At 38.3% G+C, this 24,193-nt stretch overlaps 1 protein-coding gene across 1 annotated transcript in view; it reads left to right on the top strand.

Moving 5' to 3' along the window:
- Positions 1-24,193, top strand: part of PPP2R2C (protein phosphatase 2 regulatory subunit Bgamma) — a gene marked incomplete at both ends in the record, with an annotated part of 118,704 nt that overhangs the window by 12,037 nt on the left and 82,474 nt on the right. The window contains 3 exon segments of the mRNA XM_079534795.1: positions 22,305-22,314; positions 22,316-22,380; positions 22,383-22,454. Of these exon segments, the coding sequence (XP_079390921.1) occupies positions 22,305-22,314; positions 22,316-22,380; positions 22,383-22,454 (147 nt within the window).

Raw genomic sequence — 24,193 nt, 5'->3', positions numbered from 1 at the left:
CAGTTCCGGGAACGTAGAACACTTAAAGATGAAGAAGTAGGATATGCTGATCAATTATGTTAGTTCAAAATTTGGGCAGAATCTAAAATACATCTGTTCTGTCTGACATGTGGCCAAGACTGTGGAAATTATACAAAACAGTATGGATATCTGGGGGCTAAATATTTCAGAAGAATAATTTACATTTCCTTTGGTTCACGCAGACTTCTGTCCGAACAACAGATACTTTCTTAAACCTAGTGGTCTGCCTTGAAGTCCCCTTTCAAGTGCTTCTGGTATGTGTCTTCATGCTGCTAAAGTCACTTTGATCTACTTTTGGCCCGTTTCCAGACCATCCTTTAATTCCTTTTCTGAAATTTCCATACCAGCTTTAATTCCTGCCAGAAGGCAACTGTTCCATCTCTGTTCAAGCAGGGCCCCAGAGCTTTAAATTCACAACGTGTCTCTTCCTGGAAATAATACTCGCTGCTCAGACTTGGGAGAAGTCAGGAATATGGACATCTCAGCAGCGCCGGGGGAAGAAATAGACAGAATACTGTCATTTGTTCCCTGACTTCAGGTTTTCTCTTTCCACTTGCTGCTTGACTTGACTGTAGCAATGCTTGGCTTCTATCTGCAGTACTTGCTAGGCTTTGAGCTCCAGAAATCTTTAATTAAACAAACAAACAACGCAACAAAACCATCCGCAACAGCAAAATCAAAATGCTGGCTCATTTGTCACTCAGTGTTTGCCGTTCTTTTTGCTCTGTATTTATATTCATTGGAACACATGAAAGCAAGATCCTGGATTGCCATGCTGTTCCATTCTCCTGTTCTTTTGTCTTCGTTAAAGGTCACAGATGTGACTCAAAATCGTCTCGGCTTTGAAGCCATTGGTCAGTCTGTGTGTGAACCTCAGCAGCAAGGGAGGGTCTCTGAGATGGAAGAAGGCCTGGCAGGTGTTGTGGGTAAAGACCCAGAAAAATAGGCTAGTGTGAACGGCTTGTCTGAGCCGTGGGGTCACCTGTTCTTGTGAGGGAAAGCTTGTGGGGCTTTATTTCTAAGTGTACCACTTGCTATCAAAATGTTATGAAATGAAATGTTAGACTTTTTACTTTTATACTTTTTTTTTTTTTTTTTAAGGACACTGAGATCCATGTTTCCAACCAATAAAAAGAATTTATTCTTTAAAATCCTGGCAAGCTGCTACAGCCTTTATATAACTATGATTTAGTAATGAACAAAGCCTATTAAGAATCTGCCAGTGACACTGGATCATGGTGCATAGCTGAGCTATATGTACATACTGTAAGTCCATTAAAATATGCCTATATATACAAACATATTTTTGTTTTTCACTTAAGAGTACTGATCTGTTCACCTAGTTTTTTCTAATTATGTTCTGTGGTAACTTCAGTACTTTAGTTGCTTTTGTCTGCAGTACTATATTACATCTGTTGTGGGTGTGTAGTATGATATGCTTGATGCTGCTGTTGTTTTGTTCTGTTTTTTGTTTGTTTTGAAGAGTTTATCTGACTCAGGAGTCAGTGCAAGAATGGGTGGTGAAGTAGTTGCCAATGGAAAACCTTTCTGGGAGTTTCAACCTACTGAATCTTCAGAGATTCAATGCCAATACTGGATTTGTTCTTTAGAATAAAACCAGATAAAGTTAGAAATTCGGCCTAACTTCTAAATTATTTTTAGAAATCTTAGATTCTGTACAGCTTTTCTACACGTCAGGAAACACAGCTATATTCTGCAGTTTCACTGTAAAAGAATCCTGGGAGTTGAAGCTGTGTGGATTTCTTAAAGATGTTGGTCAATCTTATGCTTTATCTATTTCTATTTCCTATTTATCTGCAGACTATATATTTAGTCTGTTAAAAATCATTCTGTGAACAAAAACAGGTTCTCGATATTTAGTGCAATTATTTGGAATTTAAATTGTGTTTCTTTGCACAATGGGGTGGGAAATCTACTTGGAAATTCACATGCACAATATAACATTAAAAAAAAAAAGACTATTTAAACTATCCAGTTCAATACTATGTTCTTAATACTACCTTTGCAAGTTTCCTTGGGAGCTTAGTGTATGCAAATTTGCAATAACCTAGGCATAAACTCATTTCCTTTTCTTTGACCTTTTTGCCTTGTCCTTGTATGATTTATGATTTCTGCTTATTCATTTATTTATTTATTTTCTGTTAAATACTCACTCATACATTTCCTTGGAGCAAAGCTACTGTCCAGATTTTTCCTTTGAAATAATCTTGCTTCAGGCTACTTTTAACTTTCTGAAATGCAAAGTAATTGTAGTTCAGATTTTAATTGTACGTCTTTTTCTTCTTTTTAAGTATATGCTGCCTGGACACATTATCAGTTTGTTATTTAAAGGGTAATAAATTTTTCTCAGTTGTATTAATTTGTGTTGCAATAGAATTCAAATTAATACTAACCAGAAGATTTTCTAATAGGAGAGTAAGGATGAAGGGTGTAATTAAATCTCTGAAGTAAATTACAAGATATTTCGTGAACGTCAGTAACATACTTGCAACCCTTTAACACATTTATTTTACAGACGTGTTTCAGAGTTGTGAGTATCAGAATTTTTAAAAATGTACTTTTTTCCCCAAAATAGTCATTATTCCTCAAGATCTGCTGCCCATTCTTGTATTTTTGAGTTTTTCCAGATTTGTCAGGTTCATTTTGTTCCCCTAAATAATGCTTTTAGAATTTCAACAATATTCATATTACGGTAGTAGTAAAGTAAGTGGGTTTTTAAAATTACTATTTGGTGTGTGTGTGTGTGTGTGTGTGCTATGTACAGAATACTTAGGTGAATTGATTACTTTCAGATGCTGAGCACTTGGTCTCTCTGTAGCTGGTGATCCCTGCAGGAGCATTGGTTGAGATGTTACCTCAGAATTGAACCCACTCTCAAGAAATAGGCTGTGCCTTAAGAGCTAGCATAGGTTTATTGGTGGAGGGAAAAAATATAACATGGCAAATCCAGAATAAGTCACTGCAATTAATCAGTTTTAAAGCGATGGTTACCTGATTCCAGTCACTGCTGGAAGCATACCAACCTCTTGTGAGTAAGCTGGAGGAAAAAGATGCCACCTGCTTTAGCTCTGGGTCTCTGAAGCATATTTCTTGGCATGATGGATATGGCAAAATATCTTGCTGGACAGGTGAGGTGCAGAGGCTTACCAAAGGAATTTTGTAAAACTTACCTGTTTTCCAAAGAGCACCATGAAGTTTAATGACTTTGAAACAGAGGGGAAATTCCAGCTTGGAAATGGCAGCTGGGTGAATTCATCCTATAGACAGCATGTGCTCTCTGTCACAGAAGAACTTTCAGATTGAATCGGTCTCTGGAAAATACAGTCACATGTGAGGAAATGGTTTTCATTTTACAAACTGCTCTCCCGGACAGTGAAAAAGTGTCTATGTTTGCAAATTATCCCGTATGATTTAAGTGACTCTTGAAGAGCTTGGGATGCGGAGACTGCAGGGGAGGTTTAGGAATAATAATTAACTTATGGGGAGAAAATCCAGAGGATATAAGCAGAGGAAAGGCCTTTTGGAGCACGTAATGCATTTTGAATGTTTAAGGCTTGCTTTTGAAACAAATGCAGGTTACCTTCAAAGGGTCAAAGACTCGACATTTTTGAAGGTTAGTAAAATAAACAGTCCACACTGAGGCTGTTTCAAATTGCTGTGTGGCACTCATGTGTTCAGTTGCAGCTTGTACTGCTTTGCATTCGCGTGAGGGTAAAGGAGGTGACTGTTGTGGTTTTGGATGGACCTTGGTTCCACCCCTGCCAGCCCTTACAGAGACTGTTAGAAACTATCCTCAAGATTTCAAAGTGTTTGAGTTCTTCTCTCTGTCTGAAAAGAAATTTGTTACTGGACCGTCCAGATTGTCAGTGAATTATGGTCACTTTTGGGCAGTTTTGTTGTGACTCTGAGATGGGCTTAGGCCATATGTAAAAACTAAAGTCATCAAAGTTCCTTGATGATGATTCTTCATGATACTCCTAGTACTTTTCACATGAAGAAAAGGAATAGATTTACTAAAATTCCTGTTTTTACTTAGAAGAATTGCTTCCTCTTTTGAGTAAGGAGCAAAACTGTAATTTCTGCTCAGTGATTTTTTCCCCATTTCTGGTCTTTTGACTGTATATTTAACTAGGTGGAGCTGCGCTTACTTTGAGTAAGTCTTTTTGGGCATTTCTCTAATGGTCATAGTAATCTATCTGATTACAGCATTTTATCATCTTAGAACCCCTGAAATATTGAGATTAAAGCTCAGTGATATCTATTTTGGTATACTTAGATTTCAATGACAGCCTCAGCCAACACTGCCAATGAAACAGCAACTGGAAATCGGACATAACACTCGTGTACTGCTCAGGGCACAATCCTTGTTCTGTGCTTCTAAGGCAGCTTGATGTATCTTTTTATTTAAATACTGGGCTTACTAAATATATGAAATATGGTGCTTATTGAATATAGCTATATATATAGTATATGTTATATATGTAAATCATTGCTACTGTTTTGCTTGGAGATACCTCATCCAAATATCCAGGCCAAATTCTGCTTATAATCATAGTCCTTAATAGGCCACGATCATAATCCAAGGTTAATATCTAATCAGAAATAACCTGCTTTGTTGCTTATTATGTTGGACTTTGGGAACTTTGCAAAGAGAAAAACAATATATAGTTTTGGCACGTAAAGGCATCAAAATAAAAATGAAGAAAATGCCTTGTGTGGCATCTTTGTTCGTGAAGCAAGTGAAACATAAATCTGTTTTGTCCAAATAAGGAATGAAAAATTCCGTTTACCTCTACATTCACTTTTCAGCACACATCTAGTGAAAAGACTGAGCTTAAGCAATTGACCTAACGAAAGCTGATATATTTTTTTTCTTAGCAAAGCTCCTCTATCTTATTTTTATAATTTTTTTGCTTGCTTCTCGTACTTTTCAGCAGCTCTGAAGTATATCTAAAACTCACATTTATAGGCTTTTTCTTAACACTCAATTAACTTGTAAAATCAACATTGCTGTTGACCACAGTTAAGCAAATGCAACAAAGGCTGATAAGGTTCTAATTAATTATGGGAAATTGTTCCTTCCTTGAGCATCAGTATGCACTGCATGCTCCTACTGGACAAAAATGGTTGGTTGTAAGCTTCCAGTCCTGCATGTCTAAACTTGACAGCGTTCCCTCCAACAAAACACGTTGTGGTGCTCCTGAAAGATACGCGGAGATCACTCCTGGAAGCAAACACACTTACTTCTCAGTACGGCTTCAGAGAATTGTTTTTGAAATTGTAAAACACTGCATTCATAAACACATTCAAAAGAATGATTTATTCATATACTTCAGATAATTCTTTTCTTGTCTCTTTTTCTCTCTAATGGATTGCGTTTTGTTATATACAAATCATTTGTATTTGTCACACTAAAAACTGGTGGCTGAGAACTGTTTGCCTAGCTGGAAATCATGAGGATAGAGGAAAGCTTTCATTTTCCCTTTACAAACTTTCTTGGGATTGATTCTTGTGGTGTGTCTATTTGGATTAACATGAAATTAAAATAAATATATGGAATGAGTGGAACATGAAAAGCAGGAGAACTGCTTCTCAATTAGGGTAATCCATATGGTAATCATCTGCAAAATGAAATGTGTGAAGAGCAGACTAAGAAACGTGATTGTGGAAGGAAGGGAGAGAGTTACCCAGTGGCACGTGCTAGTTCATGTCTGGGTTGAGATGTTAATTTAAGCATTACTTCCTACTGTATTTTATTTTATTTAGGCTGTGGATCTGGTAACGTTGATTCTTAACTGTTACATCCCAGCTTGCTGTATAGGTAACTGGCAAGAGTACCATCAACTCATGAACCTAAGAATCCAGCTTGCTGTCTAAGCAGACAAATGGAGCTCCACAGAAGATGTGAAATACTGCAGTAACAAATGCGGGTTCTGCACTGCACCCCAAAATGTATTAGCTTCATTTTCCTTCACTTGTAATATAGGAGGTGCTGGCTGGCAGCCCTGGAAATTGAGTCCTCTATTTCTCCACAGGAGAGGTATAGCAAGGGCAGCAGCAATGCAAGCTTCCCCACATTGTCCTGCCAATGTTCCTCAACCCAGTTCGGAAGAGGTCACTTCTGGAGGTGAGTGGGTGATGAGTCTCTGTCCATGCAGTTACTGCTGCCAGGACAGACTGTTGGACGGAGACTGGCCCTGTGTCTTGAATGAACCACCAGTCTTTGATAGATAATCACTTTGTGTACTGTAAAGCGGCGTGGGCTGGATTCATTGAGGTTGCATTATTCTGCTTGACTGCTGTCACGTTTTGGTATTGCTTTTTGGTTGGATGGCACCTTTGTATGTTTTTCTTTTTGCACTGTTTTGTTTTCAGAGACTTTGCCAATGCTTTATGTACACGTCTATTCAGTAGCATGCGGATAACTGAATGCAGTCTGGTTGTGAATGTGATGCAAAAGAGCAGTTACTGATGGCAGCCATGTATGCAAGAGGAGCATTAGAGCACTAGACCAGGAGGCATGCTTTGAAATGCACCAAAAATTGATAAGAGAGTGAATGTTGGTTTTCAGTATCTAAATGAATGATTAGGTTTCTGTTGTAAAGCCGTATCTTAACATTTTCTTTTTCCATAATTACTATGTAATTTAGATATTAACACTCATTAAGCTGGTAAACTAATGCTCTTTTTTAGATTATTTTACAATTAATGAAATCAGTCTATCTAAAGTTAGACGCATAACATCCTGCTCTACGTGAAAGTATTGTGTATGTGTTGTTGCAGTTGCAGTAGGTAGTTGTCACCTAAACCAGGAGATATGTGATAGATGATTTGAGAAGAAATAATGTAATTGATAGCAGTCTTCAGAATAAAAATAATAGACACTTACACCCATGGTAAATGAATTTTTCATGTACATTCCTGGGTTTATTTAAGTGCTTCATACTTCCAATGCAGTGAGTACTATTCTGTTTTCAGCCAAATTTAAATCTCTCAAATATACAGATGTAATATAGAAAATGGAAACAAAGGCTTAGCAAGGCCGTTAGGCTGTAGTGAATCATTTCTGCAGCTTCAAATGTTTTGTGAAGGATTTCTAACAACTTGATTATCACTTGTAGTTGAAGCCTGCAGGTCTGTATAACTCTGCTTATATGGCTGTTTGTTAGCAGGTATGATAGCAAAAGAACATACTACGGTTCAAACTTAGTGTTACTAATTTCTGCAAGATCTGAAAGAGTTAGTTTTCCTAACCAGAAGATTTTTCTTGTCTTTTGTTTGAGTGATATGGTTCAAAATATTATTCATTCCATTCTGACTTCTTCTTTTGTCAGAGCGATAAGGAGTACAAGGTTTGGTTCATAAATAAAATCAGCAGTAGAGTCCTCTTGGGAAGTAAATTGTGACTAAATCATAAATCCAGTTTAAAAGTTTGAAGATGATGACAGTTCACTACATTAGGCAATATAACATTGGACATATTTGCTAATAAATCACCTTATTTAGTATTTTTATGGTGCTAACAAATCACTGTGGAATTGATTTTTCTTTTTTTCAGCCCTTCCAAATGCAGTGCAGATTGCAAGCTTCTCACTGACATGGGCAAACCCTCATGAGGTCCTGAGCTGGCCTCCCACACACCTGTGTAGACTGAGCCATGCACTCAGTTGAAACCTTCCTCTAGGTCACATAAGCCTTTGAAGACAACTGCACAATTTAGCACCATTAAACTCTTTGTGTAATGAACTTTATTTTAAATTGAAGTATAAAAATACAGTTAAACCATCATCAGTATGAACACAAAAAATATGGAAAGGGAATTTTCTCACATTGCATTTTATTCATACTGCATTCGTCTTTCTATTTCTGAATGTGTTATCTTCAACTTGTAATTAATGGAGAACCTGATTTTTGTGTGTATTTACTTTGAATAATGGTGATCTAAAGGAATCTACTTGTAAAACAAGGTATTACCCAGAGCATGAATAAATATGGCACGATAATCCTCAGAACCTTGATCCTGGAGCCCTAACTTGCATAAGGAATTCTGTTGATTCCAGTCTGACTGTCACATGAGAAAAGGCTTCAGCATTCGTAGTTACAGATTGTTATCCTGTGAGCTTCAATGTTATTATCCCTTCTTTACCTCCCATTATATCCTAGTGATTTTGCAGTCTCGCTGGCTGTGTCCAAGGTCTGGGAGCATGGGAAAGTCAAATCAGCCCTTAGAGAGCATATATATAAATACCTTCGCTGAGCCTCAGTGAGTTGATTTGAGGCTGTAGGTTTAATTCGCAAAGTCATTTTTCTCATACACCTTTCTCAGGTTGGTGTTGAATAATAATATTCTGGACTGTGCATGGCCACAGTTGGGAACCCCTCTCGCTAAAACTTTGTTTCTGTTTGTGGAGATAACATGGGTCTCCATGTGCAAGTGATCCGGAAGAAGCTTTGCTTCTTCCTGATCTGTTGGAGGTATCTCTAGCAAAACATTTCCCTGACAGATTTGAACCTGGTATGGATTCCATTGGGCAGAAGTCCTGTTAGGTTGTTCAAAACCAGGTGCTTATTTAATGCACTTAGACCTATTTCATGTGTCAGACTTCTAAAAATAAATGATTGAGATGGAGCAGAGGGAATTTCATATAATGACAACTTTATGTTATTGGCATCTGTAAGTAGAAGGGAGACTAAGGAACCAAATCTGTTGGAAATGAGAACTCATTTCTCAAATATCAGGCTGTGCAACTGCTGTCACTGATTTGCCATGTAGTTATTGTGGGCTCCCAGCGTGATGTTGTTTAGTATTATGGTGGTCATAGGAATTACTTTGTCACCTGCCTTCCATGGCTTTATAGAAGATAGGATTTTATCCTCCGTCCACCTGTAGTTGGGCAAGTTTAGTCTAGCCAAGTTCATTGGTGACCAGGATGTTGTTGCTAATTAGCACCTATATGAGGACGCATATAGAAAAAGTTAGTTCATGTGTGTATTCAGTTCCTATTATTCTGCAGTCTTACAAACTGCTGTTTCTAGTGGTTCAAGTGTTTGCACAGAAGGAACTCATTGCAGGATCAGAGCTGATACATTTTTCAGCGTGCACGCACCAATCCTACCTTGAGACTTGAGAATACTCTGTGATGTGAGTACTATAATTATAACACTTTTTTAACACTTTCTGTGCCAGTAGCAAGCAAGAAAACAATCCTCCAAAACCCTCGATAACATTTTAACTCATTTTATTATTTTCTTTTTAGCACTTGGAAATTAAGACCCAATAAAACTGCTCTGTGGTTTTGTCACCTTTATTTTGTAAAATACTTGAACTCAGACACTGAAAGCATTTTAGGAGACAAAATATTGCCAATGCAGTATGAGGTATGAGGACAAAAATAGCTGATACAGAGGGTGAATCGTTTTCCAGTGCTTTCTTCTTTCGACGTTAAGACTGCAATATGGATTGCTGTCATCCTCTGTGTTCCATAAAAAACTGACTTACAAATCAGAATTGAATTTTCCTAATATGCAAACTAATAGATCAGCTGCAGAACTCAGTGCCAAGTTGTTGCTTTTTTGAAAATCATTCTCGTGTTCCTTGAAAGAGAGCTAACGACTCAAGAATGTTGATGTTTTTAATTTTTTTTCTGCTTTAGTATGCAGGTGTAGCAAATTCAGAGTTAACAATCAATACTGAGACCCCAGAAGTGGGAGATTTTCCAGGGCAAAGGGAAGTTTCATTTGTTTGCACTTTGTGACTTAGGCTTTATCTGCTCTGCGTTTGGAAGCAAAAGAGAATTTTTTCTGCGCTTCAGTGACACCAGGGTGCTATGGATCTTTGTAAGCATTCTTTTTTATGTCATGTAGTTTAGGCCCTTTTAAAACCTATCTGTAATGAATAGAATATTCAAGCAAATCTGAACTTCCAGAAGAAAGATTACTGAATTTGAGATGTTAGCTGGAATTTTAGGGCAGGGATTACTGGTATTTATGGAATTCACTGCAGCATTATCTACCAGTGCTCATCTGTGATATTTGTGTTATGTTGACTGACATAGTGACATTTATATTGCCCAGTGATTTGCCAAGGGAGGAGAAAAAAAGGCTTATATTTCTAATTAAATAGAAGACAATGATATACTGTATTCTGGCAATTCCTGACCAGGGTTGGGAAGACAAGCTCCTGTTTGTTTTCTAGGATAGGAACGGTAGAGAGAAATTCTGAACACAAACGCTGATCTGGATACCAGTTTCTTTTTGGAAGATGTGATTGATGTGATTTCATTGTTTGTATTTGTATTTTGTATTATTGTGACTTCATGATGGAGGAGTCTCAGTGCTGAATCAATAAGTTTAAACAAAATCTCCCTCAGCCCAGTGGCTGCTGAAGGTACAGAGAACATTTTGTGGTGGCTGCAGCTAGATTTGTGCCAATGGGTGCATTTTTATAGCATGCTCTCTCTGCTGAGCACCTGTGCAGCTGGGAGGTGATGATGTGGGCCGTGCACTTCCCCTGTTGCAGTTATACAGCTGATAGTGCAGTGATGCTGGCAAGCTCACTGTGAATTAGCTCACTGTGAAGTAGCTAACTCCACCTCTGTAACAGTGACTTCTTGTTTGGTGTGAGCAGTGCATGAGTGTGCTTTCTTATAGCTCATGGAGGAATCTGCCATGATTCTGAGAATCTCAAGGCGAAAGAATCTGGAAGGCAAATCAAGTTGTGTCTTGCCTGCATGTAATATTTTTCAATCTACAGTGCTGCTGGGTTCACACTGGTACGGATCATTTTCTGGTATTTTCCTTGTTGTAGTATTTGCTTCCTTTGTAGGGGTGTTCAAGAAACCTGGAGAGGTGGCACTGAGGAACACGGCTAGTGGGCATGGTTGGAATGGGCTGTGGTTGGACTTGATGATCTTAGTGGTATTTTCTAGCCTTAATGATAATGTGATTATTTAATATTTTGCTTGGGCTGTTAGCTGGACAGTGTAGGGTCTGTGTGTTTATAGTTGGCTGTGCTGAGATCTGTTTCATTCGTTAACCACAGTTCTTGGCATCTTTTAACAAGAACAGGAAATGAAGTGATAAAATGTTACTTTGTAATATTGATGGACTGAGTTCTATTCAGCTTAATTTGGAAACTATAAGCAAATGATGAAGCTTGCTGTTTCCAGCAATTAGATACAGGACTGCTTGATGGTGGTGCATTGGTGTGAAGGAGTGGCTATTGTAGAATCATAGAATCATGGAATGGCCTGGGTTGAAAGGACCGTAATGATCATCCAGATTCAAACCCTCTGCTGTGGACAGAATCACCAATCTCTAGACCATTAGCATCAGCAAAATCCAAATGAAGGACCATAAATCAAAACAAAAAGCAACAAGAAGACCCTCTCCCATACTGGAAAGTTTTGTAAACAGTCCACCTACCCCACGCACTTCCCACCTACTGGAGCTTCAAAGCTTAGATGGGAATTTTTGTTGCAGACCATGCAATAGAAGGTCACCATTTTACATAAAGCACACGAGCAGTTGTGCTGTACTTCATCTGGACAGTAAAGTATGTGTCTTTTCCTTTTCTTTCCATGAGCCAAAACTCCCAGCACTTTCGTTGCTCATCTTTACAGGATCCAGTGCTGTGCTTGAAGGCACAGGGAGCTGTGGTATGAAGTGAAAGATCTCACTGAAATCAGTGTTGGTATTTTCAGCTAAGAGGAGACTTCTGAGGGTTCTCTCTGAGACTGAATATACTTTAAATGTTAGATGTCATTTGAAAATGTGTAATGAATGGTGGGATAGGGAAGGAAGATGAGACCATAGCAGTAAAATGGGAGGGTGTATTCCCTAAGGATCACCTTACCCCATAACCAATCCCATAAAGGTAGAAGTGCTTAATCATGCCAAGAGCGTGCACAGCCACGCATTCAGTACAAACAGCAAAGGAGGAAGAAAGAAGCACCAACCCTGGAGGTGTTCAAGGAATGTTTAGGTGTTGTGTTGAGGGACGTGGTTTACAGAGATTTATTGGTGACAGGTGGTCAGTTGGACTGGATGATCTTGAAAGTCTTTTTCAACCTTGGTGATTCTGTGATTCTAAGCAGTCCTATGAATATTCTTGAGAAAGCAGAATGTACAGAGAGCTCTGATAATATGTTCTGCATTTAGTCAGAGCAGACAAGAACAGCCAATGCATTTAAGGGTTCATTTTACGGAAAAAAAATGTTGTGAGAGTGGGAATGGGGACATGTAACAGGACAGGTTAAGCCAGTGAAGCTTTGGCTTTGCGATATTTTGTATATATGTTTTACATATTTATTTATATTAAAAGTTGGTGTACACGTACTCTTGATTTTTTTCTAATTAGAATCAGGTCTCACATTTAATTTTAAACATCTTTTCTTTGATCTGCCTTTTTCAAATAGAACATACTTTCAAGGGAATCTGCACGTGCTGTTATTGAAATGTAGGATTGCTAAAGGGTTTTCTGTTTTTAAAAAAAAAAAAAAAAAGTAAATAAATTTTGAAGAGCTTAGTGTGCGCACATCTTTTGTGTATTCTTGACTTTTTTTTTTGTCCCAGTAGGACTCTCCTAGACAAAGCCTTTTGCTACAGTAAACCTGCAGTGCTTGGTATCTTTGACCATCATTCTGTGACAGTCACAGTGTTGTTTGGAATGCAAAAGATAAATTCATTATCTGTTCAGTTTTCCCTTCTTTTTGTGGGCGCTCTCTCAGTGCCTTTGAGTGCTGTGCTCCTGTCTTGAGGGCTCCACAGCAGGCAGAGGTAGATTAGCAAAGTCTTTAACTTTGCATGTGGTAGTTTCTACTGTTTGAAGTTTTCTACAGTTGAGAAGGACTGAGTAACTCCTGAGTTTGCACAGGAATGATTTTTTCCTCACATCCTTCTTTCCTTCTGCTAGCAGATGATCCTTTAAGGACTTTTGCTGGCAAGTTTTAGCCACTGGGTGTGATTGCTCCAGGGAAGATGTTGGGCAGCCTCTCCTTGGTGCTCAGCAGAGCCAGGCCACTGCTGAACCTGATGTAGTATTTTTCTCTTGGTACTTGTAGTAGCTGCAGAGATGAGGCTTAGCTCCCCACGAGAGTTGTCAAATGTAACAAAATATGAAACTAAATGATTGTTACAGGATAAATGCCTTGTCTTCATACTTCTCTGAAACCACAGAGGTACTTTTTAAAATGTAAGCTCTAACATCAAACTTCTGTTCAAAACAAATACTACTTCTGAAATATAATTAACAGTTTCACAGGTTGAAGTAATGCCCATGATGCCTCCTAGTGCTGCTCTGTAGCACTACTTTCTTAATACTACTGTAATATTTCTATATATAACCCAGATTTAAACACCAAAAAATTTTAAATAACATTGGAATTTCATTTTGGTAATAATTCCTCTGTCAGGCTGTGTTCAAACTGATTTTTCTCATTCTTCTGTAGTTTGTTCCAAATCCTCCCTGAACACTCAGCTCAGTCTGACCTCTACCACTGTGGATTAAAAAAATTGCAGAACTCCAGATGGTTCACTTCTTGTAACAAGGGCACTGTTTTTGGACAGGGATTTAAGTATGAAGCCAGTGATGAGTTAAAAATCCAGCAAAGAAAATAAACAGCTTTCATCAACAGTTTCAGACATCCATGAGTGGCAGCACAACGTTGGATTTCAAAAGCCTTGAAAGATTTCCCACCTTTCTCGCAGACTATCAAAGAGAGCTATGAAAGCTCATTAAATGTCTTAGAAGCCAATGTTATAGTTGTAGGTAGCCCATACTTTCTGATCTCTTTTCTAATTGCTATAGTGGCATGCCATTTATTTTTAAGCTATCTGGAATTGAGTTTTAGTTCTATATCCACCCATCAGCAAGTGGATATAAAGTACAGTGTCAGTCAGTCCCTCCTGTGCCCCTCAGGGACCAAAATAGATGTCTTTTAGTCATCTTTTGTTAGATATCTTTCAAACTGCAGCCGTTTGAGTTCTAGGACTTCCTCTGTGCGTCACCTGTCTTGGAAGAAATGCGTAATAGCAAGAGAATATTTGACAAAAGTACTGGTGAAAATACTTGTCTTTCTTCTGTGACAATTAGTTGTGGTAATAGCTGCAAGGAATCAGAATTAATGGGTGATTTAAAAAAAAAAAAAACACAAAAGCTTTTTTTTTAAACACAAAAAAGAATTTGTGCTAAGGAGTTATCAAAGTAACACAACAAAAAAAAAAAACCTTTGCTTCATGAATGAAAATTTCCATCAACTCGAATTCGGCAGCTATTTGACTGAATGTGTTGTTGAGCTCTGCCATAAGTCGCGATCAGATGCACATCATTTGTGCTACTGGTGGTGCGGTAGCACTGAGGGTCACTTGGCACAGCTGGCTCTGTGAACACATGAGAAGGAGATGGTTTGTGGCTGGAGCAGTGCTTCTGTTAAGGAGCAGACAACAGGCGATGTGTAGCTGCAGTAAAGGAGGGGGAACATGGGGTCGTGGCGATGGCTGGTCAGCACAGGCAGCAGCCTAACTGCCAAGGGTCTTTACTCAATGATATTCACTTATTGCTGCACCTTGAGGAACACCATTTGTCTTAGCTAACCCTGGAGTTGAAGTTAGACCTAGCAGATATTCTAGTCTATGAAAGTGTTCTTCATGTTGAAAGCATTCTCACACTTAATCTTAATCTGCACTTAATCACTATTTTCTGGCAAATACCAATGAAACGCAATCCAGACACTGTAATAACCGACTGTGCCGTTGTACTCCTGTTAGGCAGCTGTGTGGTGGTTTTCCAGGAGACCCTGGGGCCCCAGTGATGACCCCAGCAACCTAAGAATAACCTGGAGAACCATGCTGATTACAAGTGAGTAAGAAACAAGTTTTTACTTGTTACATGTGAGGGGTCCTCAAAAATCCTCAGTGTAAATATGTGGTAATCCTTAGTGTCAGCAAGGGTAGACTTGGAGGATTTCAGTTGTGAGACAGACTTCTCAGCAATTTAATCTTATTGTAAGCACATAATGCATGGGATTTTTTATTTATTTCATTTATAAAAGGTGTGTGCTATAATTTTCTTACTGTACTGTGGAGTTTGAGCATAGTGCAGTAAGTCAGTTAACCTTGTCATGGGTACATTGCGTGCTCTTTCTGTCCAGAAACAGTCACCAGGACAGGCAAAGTAGTGCCTAGGCAGGTTTGGTGGAAGCAGAGTGCTTTCTGCAGGGGCTGACAGCAAAGGCATGAGGATCCTTCCTTTCTCCTAAGTAACTCCAGATACATTTCTTATTCTCTCCCTTCCTATCTGATGGGTTCTCATGCCATAATCGATTCATAATCTATCTTCAAAAGCATTTTTTGCACTCTCCCAATTGTTCCCAGCTGAACTGGATTTGAATTGTGTTCTGTTTGTCTCAGCAACAGATGCCAGATATCATTAAATCATGAAAAATCAGGCAAGAATAGCCATTCTTTCTGTAATTTTGGCCAAAATGATCTTCATGTTTTTTCAAGACAGTTTTTTATGTTTTCTATTACTGAAATGTTAGGATGTAGACAATGTATCTGTACTCCTGTGGAACTGAATAAAATTATAGTGGGAATGTGACTAGCTTTTGTTAACTTTTAATCCATTTTTCACCTATTATTAAATGTAAAAATAATGAGAGAATTACAAGTAGTGCCATAAATCAATGCATGTCCTGAACTGCAGTGCAAATCATTTTTATGAGAGCAAGCCCCTGTATTTATAATAAATCAAATTCTTTATCTTTTGAGCTTCCTGATTAAAGTAATTAGTCATTTATGTTGATACAGAGCCATCAGTGAATACTTGTTTTTTATCACAGGTATTGAATCTTAAAGAAGTTTGAAAGGGTCATTGGTTATAATTAGCTACACACTGTAATGTAGATTTGTTGTTTTGTTGGTGGGAAAGTAGTTTCTTCTGACCTAGATTAATATGCTGAGCAGTTCTCCTTCTGGAATTAGAACAAACTGTATTTTAAGTAAGGTAACTGTCAATAGCTTAAGAGGCTTTTAGAAACTGAACATGGAAAAAATTTTTGGACTAATGTGAAATGCCAGGTATGACACAGCAGAGGCACTTGGGTAGGGCACGCTGTACCAGCATCCCCACTTGTGAGACTGCAGCATTAGCTCCTACCCCTTCCCATAGCAGCTGGGGAGAGGTCTGGCTAATGCCATTTGCAAAGTGTTTGGTAACTTGGGAACTGCACATGCTGTGTACCTGTAAAACACAGCTGTTGGCTGAGAGGTTCTCTTTGGGATGTGGTTCTTACCAACCCATACTTCGCATCACTCCCACTTGGGTGAGGCCACACTTGGAGCACAGTGTTTGGTTTTGGGCCTCTCACTACAAGAAAGACATTGAGGCCCTGGAATGTGTCTAGAGAAGGATAGCAAAGCTGGTGAAGGATCTGGAGCTCAAGTCATTTAGGAAGCAGCTGAGGGAAACTGGGATTGTTCAGTTTGAAGAAGAGGAGGCTCAGGGTTGAGCCTTATAACTTTCCACAACTCCCTGAAAGGAGGTTGTGGTGAAGTTGGGGTTGGTCTCTTCTTACAGATAACAGTGATAGAACTTGTGGTAATGGCTTTAAGTTGTGCCAGGGATGGTTCTTGTTGGATATTAGGAAAAAATTCTTCTCAGGAGTAGTGAGGTATTGGAACGGGATGCTCAGGGAGGTGGTGAAGTCTCCGTCCCTGGAGGTGTTCAAGAAACATGTAACACCTTGGCACCAAGGGACATGGTTTAGTGGGCATGGTGGGGGTGGGTTGATGGTTGGACTGGATAATCTCAGTGGTCTTTTACAATTCTGTAGAATAAAGCCACATTTGCAGACAAAGATCATGCTTCTGGGGACAAGTTTAAAAGTCTCCAGAGATGTTTTTATGGATGTGAGATGGGGCAGCCTATGCTGATTGGCTGATGAGCCACGTAATTTCAGTTTAAGGTGAACTTACCTTTTGGTGGCATTATGACTCGATCAGTACTGGTCTCCTGATTTGCTGGCTGAAGTTTTCATTATATTTGAAGACAGATTTATATTATTTTTTTAATCTTCTATGTTGAACTCCAAGGATAATTATGAAAGTCGAAGTCTTTCATTTCTTATTAGATTACATGCTTTATTTAGAGTTAAAATAAGGGAACCTTCCATCAGTTACTTTGGTCACCTGCTGTGCAGGCTAATAATACCATGCTTAATCTTAAAAAGCAGTGTCGGTCACAGTCGCATTTGAATTCCAGTGTAGCAGCAAGGAGACAATGAAGGGAGAGAAGTTAGCTGAATTAATGCTGGTTTGTATTAACACTTTTCAAAAGCAAGTGCCTGGATGAATTCTGCAGTCTAACAGATACATCAAATTGTGGCTTTGAAGATGTACTTTTTAGAAAGTGAGTCGTGTTAAGATTGAAACATATTTTTAGTTTATATTCCTGTGAGTAGCGCTATTAAAGTCAAACTTGTCTTAGTAATGCTTATGGAGAAACAAGTAATAACATAATGTGAGAATGTGAGAGGTTCCTCTTACAAGGGAGAAAAGGGGTTGTGACTGAGGGCAGTAAATGTGAGCGCTGGCATTATTACTATTGCTTTTTTTTTCTATTGTGAGTGATGAAGCACTGAGCAATTTCACAAGGAAGCTTAAATGTGCATTAGAGAAAGTCTTTACATCTTCTAAGACAAAGGAAATGGGTTATTTTTTGGAGAATATTGTTACAAAAAAAAACCAACAACAAAACAACAAAGCATCAGGCAACACAAAGTCCTCTACAAAGATGAACATTGTCACTTGAAAAGAAAATAGGTACTCACGTCCGTTTACCACCTGGGTATTAATGCAGCCAATTACTGTGCCCTGCCTTTCAGACATTATTATGTTACAGCAAGAAAAGAGCCAATATTGTATTTTATATGACCTTTCTAATGCTGTATATACACATATAGATTTGTGTTATTTGACTCTTTGATTTGCCAAATGTTTCTTATTTCTGGCTCAAGGCATTTATTTATTGCAAGGCTTCAAGCTGCGGTAAACAAGGTCATAGATTAAGAATTGATTTCCACAGTTGCTCTAGCATACAAACTAAATTTCTCTTGGTTGGTTATAAAAACCACAGCTGGGCATAAATTCATATTTTCAGCATTATCTTGAAATTAATGTTAAAGCACATGAAAAACATTCTTAGTACGCATTGCATGCTTATTTTAGGGCTTCAGCTAACGCTTAAGGAAACCAATTGTTTTTACACTGCAAGTTTCTAAATGAAACCATGTTATTACTGATCTGAAGCTTCTTTATTTTACTTGTTATGTTTTTTTCTTTATCTGTTTTTGTTGATAGGTTTTCTGTACAGCTTATGGCAAATTTTTATGATAAATAAGTTGATTAGTTCTTTGTTTTTGCTATATGTTCACAGAGATCTTTCTGCTTATGACAAGAGTGGAATATCATTTCTGTTCTTTCAAATTAGATGATCCTGCTACAAATAGAAAAATCCTACCGTTCTGTTATCTTTTGCTCCATCTTTCCCATTCCCCCCATTTTAAGGTACGCTTTGTGATAATAGAGTGCTGTGTACCACAATTGATTGATGTGACTGTCAAAGATGTTTAACTCCTCTATGAATCGCTGGTGCAATACAGTTTTGTAGTAACTATAAAATAAAAAGTTAAGTACAGAAATTGGCTCCTTAGTCATGTCTTTAAAGGAATTCTTTCTGTTACATAATCCCATGCCCCTGCCCTCCATGTTTGAGTTAGTTCAGTTGAGTGAGCAGAAATCACGATAGGTTATGTGTGTTTTCAGGTCGTAATCACCTTCCTCAGGTGGTTTTATGAACATTACCTTGGCCTCCACTGTTCCTATGGATATCAAAGTTATTGTACCTGCCATAGGCAGAGATAAGAAAAAGGAAATGTGCATAAATAAATTACTTCAGGCTTAGGGCTCACTTTTTTCAATTCAGATGGATGTTTTGGAGGACTGAAGTTGTGAAATCTATCTGCTGGCACTGATTCCTGTTCCCTCCCTGAACTGTGTTTTGTAGGATTAGAATATATGGATCTCCTTTCATGGCTATATCTGTTTTGTTAGCACTTGATCTCATTGTACAGAATCTTTAGCTGGAGCTTAATTGAAGGTATCCTAAATTGACTTTTGTCAGCGTTTAAAAATGCATGTCTATAAAATCTATAAAATACAAAATAAAATTGACTTTGACTTCTTAGGATTTCCATATGGAGATATCTCCAGAAATGCAACTTTGTGGTGAAATGAGGTAAATCAATTCAATCTAGACTTTCTCTGAATAATAAAACAGTCTTACTGGAAGCCCTGTTAGATGGAATTATGATTATCAAGTCTGGTAGTCAGGAAGATTTCTTGTTAGGGTATGGCTGCAGGACTAACTAAAGTGTGGTTATTTTATATATATTATTACATAAAAAATTTGCAACCATTTCTGAAATGTAGGTTGCTGTTTTGAAAAGCCCTTAAATATGTATAACAAAGCTTGGACTGATGCATTAACCTTGAATAAATTCCTATGATGAACGAGGGAAATGAAGAGAAAGCACAAATAACTTATTGAGCAAGACTCCTTGTATGTGGCTGGCTCCCTGCAGAGGCACAGTACTAGGACAGATGCATCTCTGATGTATCATTGTAGATCCACCAGAGGCTTTGAAGGAGCAGAGCCTTATCAGAAGGAAATCTTGCATGGGCCTCCTCTCTACTGACACAGTATTCAGATTTTCAAGTTTTTGTTTTTCCCCTACTCCTTTTTCTCTTCTATTAATAGGTGGACAAATCTGATCAGTTTTACTTTTATGCTTTGATGGGGTTGGTGTAAGAACCTAATAGTGCTAGAAATCTACTCCTGTTTTACTACTCCTTTTGAATTTTTCTTGCTATTATCTGTATTCCTGATGCCTTGCAAAGTCACTCTCTGCAGTCACCTAATTCTCATGTTCTCATATTCTCCACATAGAACCATTCGTCAGTGATCCCTGGTGCAAAATACTGAAAAAGGGTCCTTGCAACAAACAGAAAAGTTTGGTGAGCAGGGAGGGGGAGCAGTCTCTCCATCTGTGCACTCTGCAGTAGGAAGAGAGAAAAGAATGGAGGTGAATGAGGGGAGATGAACGCTTTCCTGTAGACTACCTGAAAAGACAGTGATTTCTAGGTGGAAGTTGGCAATGTACATCTGGGCCAAGTCTTATCTAGCCAAATCCTAGAAGTTGGGTTTTTATGACGTTGTAAGTAATGCAGTTTGAAGAAGTCTGCCCATAGTAAGTGGTTGGGACTGGGTCAGTATCAAAGAAGTGTGTTATTGTGCTGACTTTTTACTTTAAGTCTATTTGGTATCTCAGCTCTTGATGCAAAATCTGGGAAACTGGAGGACCTTTCTTACTTTAATAAGAGAACTAAGCTTGTAAAGCTTGCTGAAGGTTTGACACATTGTTCCAGTTACCTATTTGGTAAGTATTTTTGTATTGCTAGAAATGTATGGATTCTTTTTACCAGCTGAAATATTTGCAGAGGATACTTCATCATTAAAAAACAGCATTATCGTGGATCCATTCTCAGCCTCATCAAATTGCAGTAGCCCAACATCTGAAAAACATAACTTGATTCAAAACAACCTTGAATCACCGATGCGACTTTGAGGGGAGGCACCAGCAACGTAAGATGATTGCAGTATGGTTTTCACTCCATGGAAAGTGTGCTCAGTGTTTTGCAGTGCCATGCATGTTCTGATACATGGCATACACCTGCGCTGGCTCAATCAGCGGAAAATCAACCAAAACATGCAGATGCTGAGAGAAATGCTTGAAGAAGTTGAAGAAATAGAGGTCACCTGATGTGAAGCTTCTAGGTATGCCCTTCTTTTTATCAACAAAATGACATAGTTCTTGAACAATTGATTTTCTTTTACTGGATGTCTGAATGCAGATTTGTTTATCGCATTTACTGCTTTCTCGTTGATAGAAGTTGAAGAAGGGAGACAAACAAAACATACAGGGTTGTTCATGTGTATACAGATCTTTTTTCCCTTTTCCACCCTTTATATGAAGTGCAGCACCATGGACACCCAGTGTAGTCCTAATGACATGGAAAAGTGAAAAACAAGGCCACAGGCTTGCAAATAAAAATTATTTACTCATTTGAAACTGGAAAGCCGGCAGTCAGTGCATTGCTTTGTAACTAGCTCCAGGATAGGGATGGTACTTGAACTGTGTTTTTGTATCACACCATTCATGTATTTGATCATCAATCTCGCATCATATTTTATGTTATTGACCTGTCCAAATTCATCTGTGACAGAAAAAGGCCTCTGTACTCTTTTTTTGATGGCTTTTTCTGTTTTTTTTTTTCTGTGGTTTTTTTTTTTCATCTGTCTTAGCTGTGTGGACCATGAGCATCCAGCGTGCAACAGTTCTCTGCTCGTTTCACGACTACTCTAGCAGCTCCATGCTGTTGTAGTTGCTTTTTGTCTCTTCCGCTCAGAGGCACTGATATGTGGATATTTCCTGACTCATTAGCACTTTTTATTTTCATAGTAAATTAATTGAAATTGATTTTTGTTTAAAAGGAGGAGATGGTAAAAACTTGCGACACTGGAGCAGAGTAACAGAAAAACAAGTAGGTACTTAGGCTCGGTTCAGATGAAAGAGTACTGTTCCCTTAATTTGTCTTTCTCTTAAACATACCAAGGGATGTTGTTCTTCCTTTGTCCACACTCGTCTTTACACTCTTCTTTACCTTCATCTGCAAATGGAGTCCATTACTAAACTGAGATGCTTTCTTTATCTAATTTTAAAGTAGACCCAAAGTGCAGTCTTAAGAAAGCCAGCTCATATGACTGCACTTTCATACTGTGCTGCTGTTTGTAACCTGTGTATTATTTGAGCTCATTATGCTGGCAGAGAAGAGCTAGTCCTGGAGATAGGTATTATATTGCTTCATTTTGCCCACTTCTAGTCATGTCAATCCATATGAAAAGTAGCATGAATCTGTGTTGAGGCTTTCATCTCAGTGTAGTCCTGGAATTTGGGCTGATGCAAGTGCTCTATGTGGGTTAGAGGTTTTATTCTGTTTTGTTATAAAGTCCTTAGATATTGGACTTGGAATGAACTGACATTCAGTTTTGAAACATTGGGGGCTTAAGGGAAAAATGAAATGACTGTTCCTTTGTATACCTGAAGTGGATCAATGGCTTTGTTTTTTATGTTTTTATTTGAAAGATATCACTTGCTGGCTTCAGAGTGGGTGGATTCAGCTTCCTTCTGGATCCTGAGCAAGTCACCTGTGAGAGATCTTGTTTTTGGCTGGGTGTACAGACAGCATGGAAGGGGAGAGCATCTATGAGGTTGATTCTGAAGATGGACCTGGAGGTAAGGGTGCCTGTAACTTCCGTTTTCATCCCAGATGGCTGGTTGCAGGGCAGCCCTTATGACAACGGACCACAGAAGCCACAAATAGCAAATCTAACAAAGATGTGTACAGTTCTTCCATTGTACTGTGTTGCTTTACAAGCAGTGAATAAAAGTGATTTTGAAAACAGCTGTCTCCTGGAGGAAGTGGCACATTTGGATGCTGCATGTACAAAGCATTGCTATTTGGAGCCTGAGATTTTCCAAACATGATGCAAACCCCAAGAATTTACAATAAAATTAAAGCCATGTAGCCCGTTCTCTATTGTTTCTTTCTCTGTCTCTCACCTGCTGAGCAACTCCGTTATACACGCCATCTGTTTTGTTAATTTTTTTTAACTGGACTGTGGAAAACTGCATGAAATGACTCTGACTTTCTATACATACCCACTAACACTACAGCTGTCTTTGGTCAAACGTGCTAAATTCACTGTTGTGATTTATCACTTTAATAATGGGGAAAGCAGAGTTAATATTACATACTTCTGCAGTCATGCTGATGTTTGTGTATCACACTAGGGAATTTTGTCAGTTTTCAGACGACGTACTTTTGTGCTACTGCTTTTTCCCACCAGTTTTTTGAATTCCTCATTTTATAAATTGTCTTGTGAGACTAACTGGGCGAACACCCTTGTGTGGTTTGTGAAGCACATTCAACTGCCTAGATCAACTCACTTTTGAACTCAGAAGTCTAAATATTGTTGGAAGGAATGGGGTTCATTCCGAATAAAAGAAAGAATAATGTATAGATACAGGAGTTGGTGTGCTGTGCATCTGTATGATGGTTTGGGTATTTTCTTGCAGTGATCACTGTAAGAAGATGGGTGTTTTTTTTAGTAGATTGTACTGCGCTTCTACTGAGACACTCCCTTTCATGTTTAATATTTCTTTTCTTGGGCCCTAGCTGTATCATCAATATTATTTATTGAAGGAGCAAGTTATACTGCCTTAGCTCTGAGTTTTCTTCATATTGATGAGTTGCCTCCAGCTGCTCTTCAAGCAGCCTAACATGCAAATATGTACACATGAAATTTATTTTTTTTACAGAAACCTCAGTAGTTCTGTGAAATACCTGTTTTATCATAATAATTATTACTACAAGAAAGGTACCAGCACTTACGTTTAAGTAATGCCCTTCTGCTATGTGGGTGAAGGATAACAGCAGCGTCCTCTCCTGCTTTCTGAGCATTTGTCATACCCTCTGCCAGAGTTTTTGAAACACTGCAACTGGAGCCATTGTCTGACCATTAGTGATTAGGGTGACTTTTTCATTTCGTATCCTGTCTTGGGAACTAATTTCCTGGCCTTATCATTATGTCCTTCGCTGAATCTCTGCTGCAGTACTGTATCTTTGTCATTTCTTTCATGCCATTTTGTGCATGGAAAAATTCTTTCAGAGCTGAGGTCAAAGAAAAAAATTGTATCCCAGCCCTCTTTTAGACTGACCTTTGCTGTTAGAATAATTTATTGTCCTTGATCTACGTTTTCTAATTTGTATAGGCAAGACCGAGTGTGTGTGTGTGTGTGTGTGTGTGTGTGTCTGTACACAGAATGAATAAACATACTTCTGGCCTGTTTTCCTGTCTTTCCTCTTCATTTCTGAGTTAAGAGATAAGCTCTTCAGAGGAAATTTACTATGTTTTTGGGAAATGGTAATAATAAATCATTACTTAAACTCAAGTTTAATAAACTTATTGGTA

This window comes from Tetrao urogallus (assembly GCF_951394365.1).
Source record: "Tetrao urogallus genome assembly, chromosome: 4".
Taxonomy (NCBI): domain Eukaryota; kingdom Metazoa; phylum Chordata; class Aves; order Galliformes; family Phasianidae; genus Tetrao; species Tetrao urogallus.
Note: the sequence above shows the minus strand (reverse complement) of the source record. Positions and strands in the feature narration are given on the sequence as shown.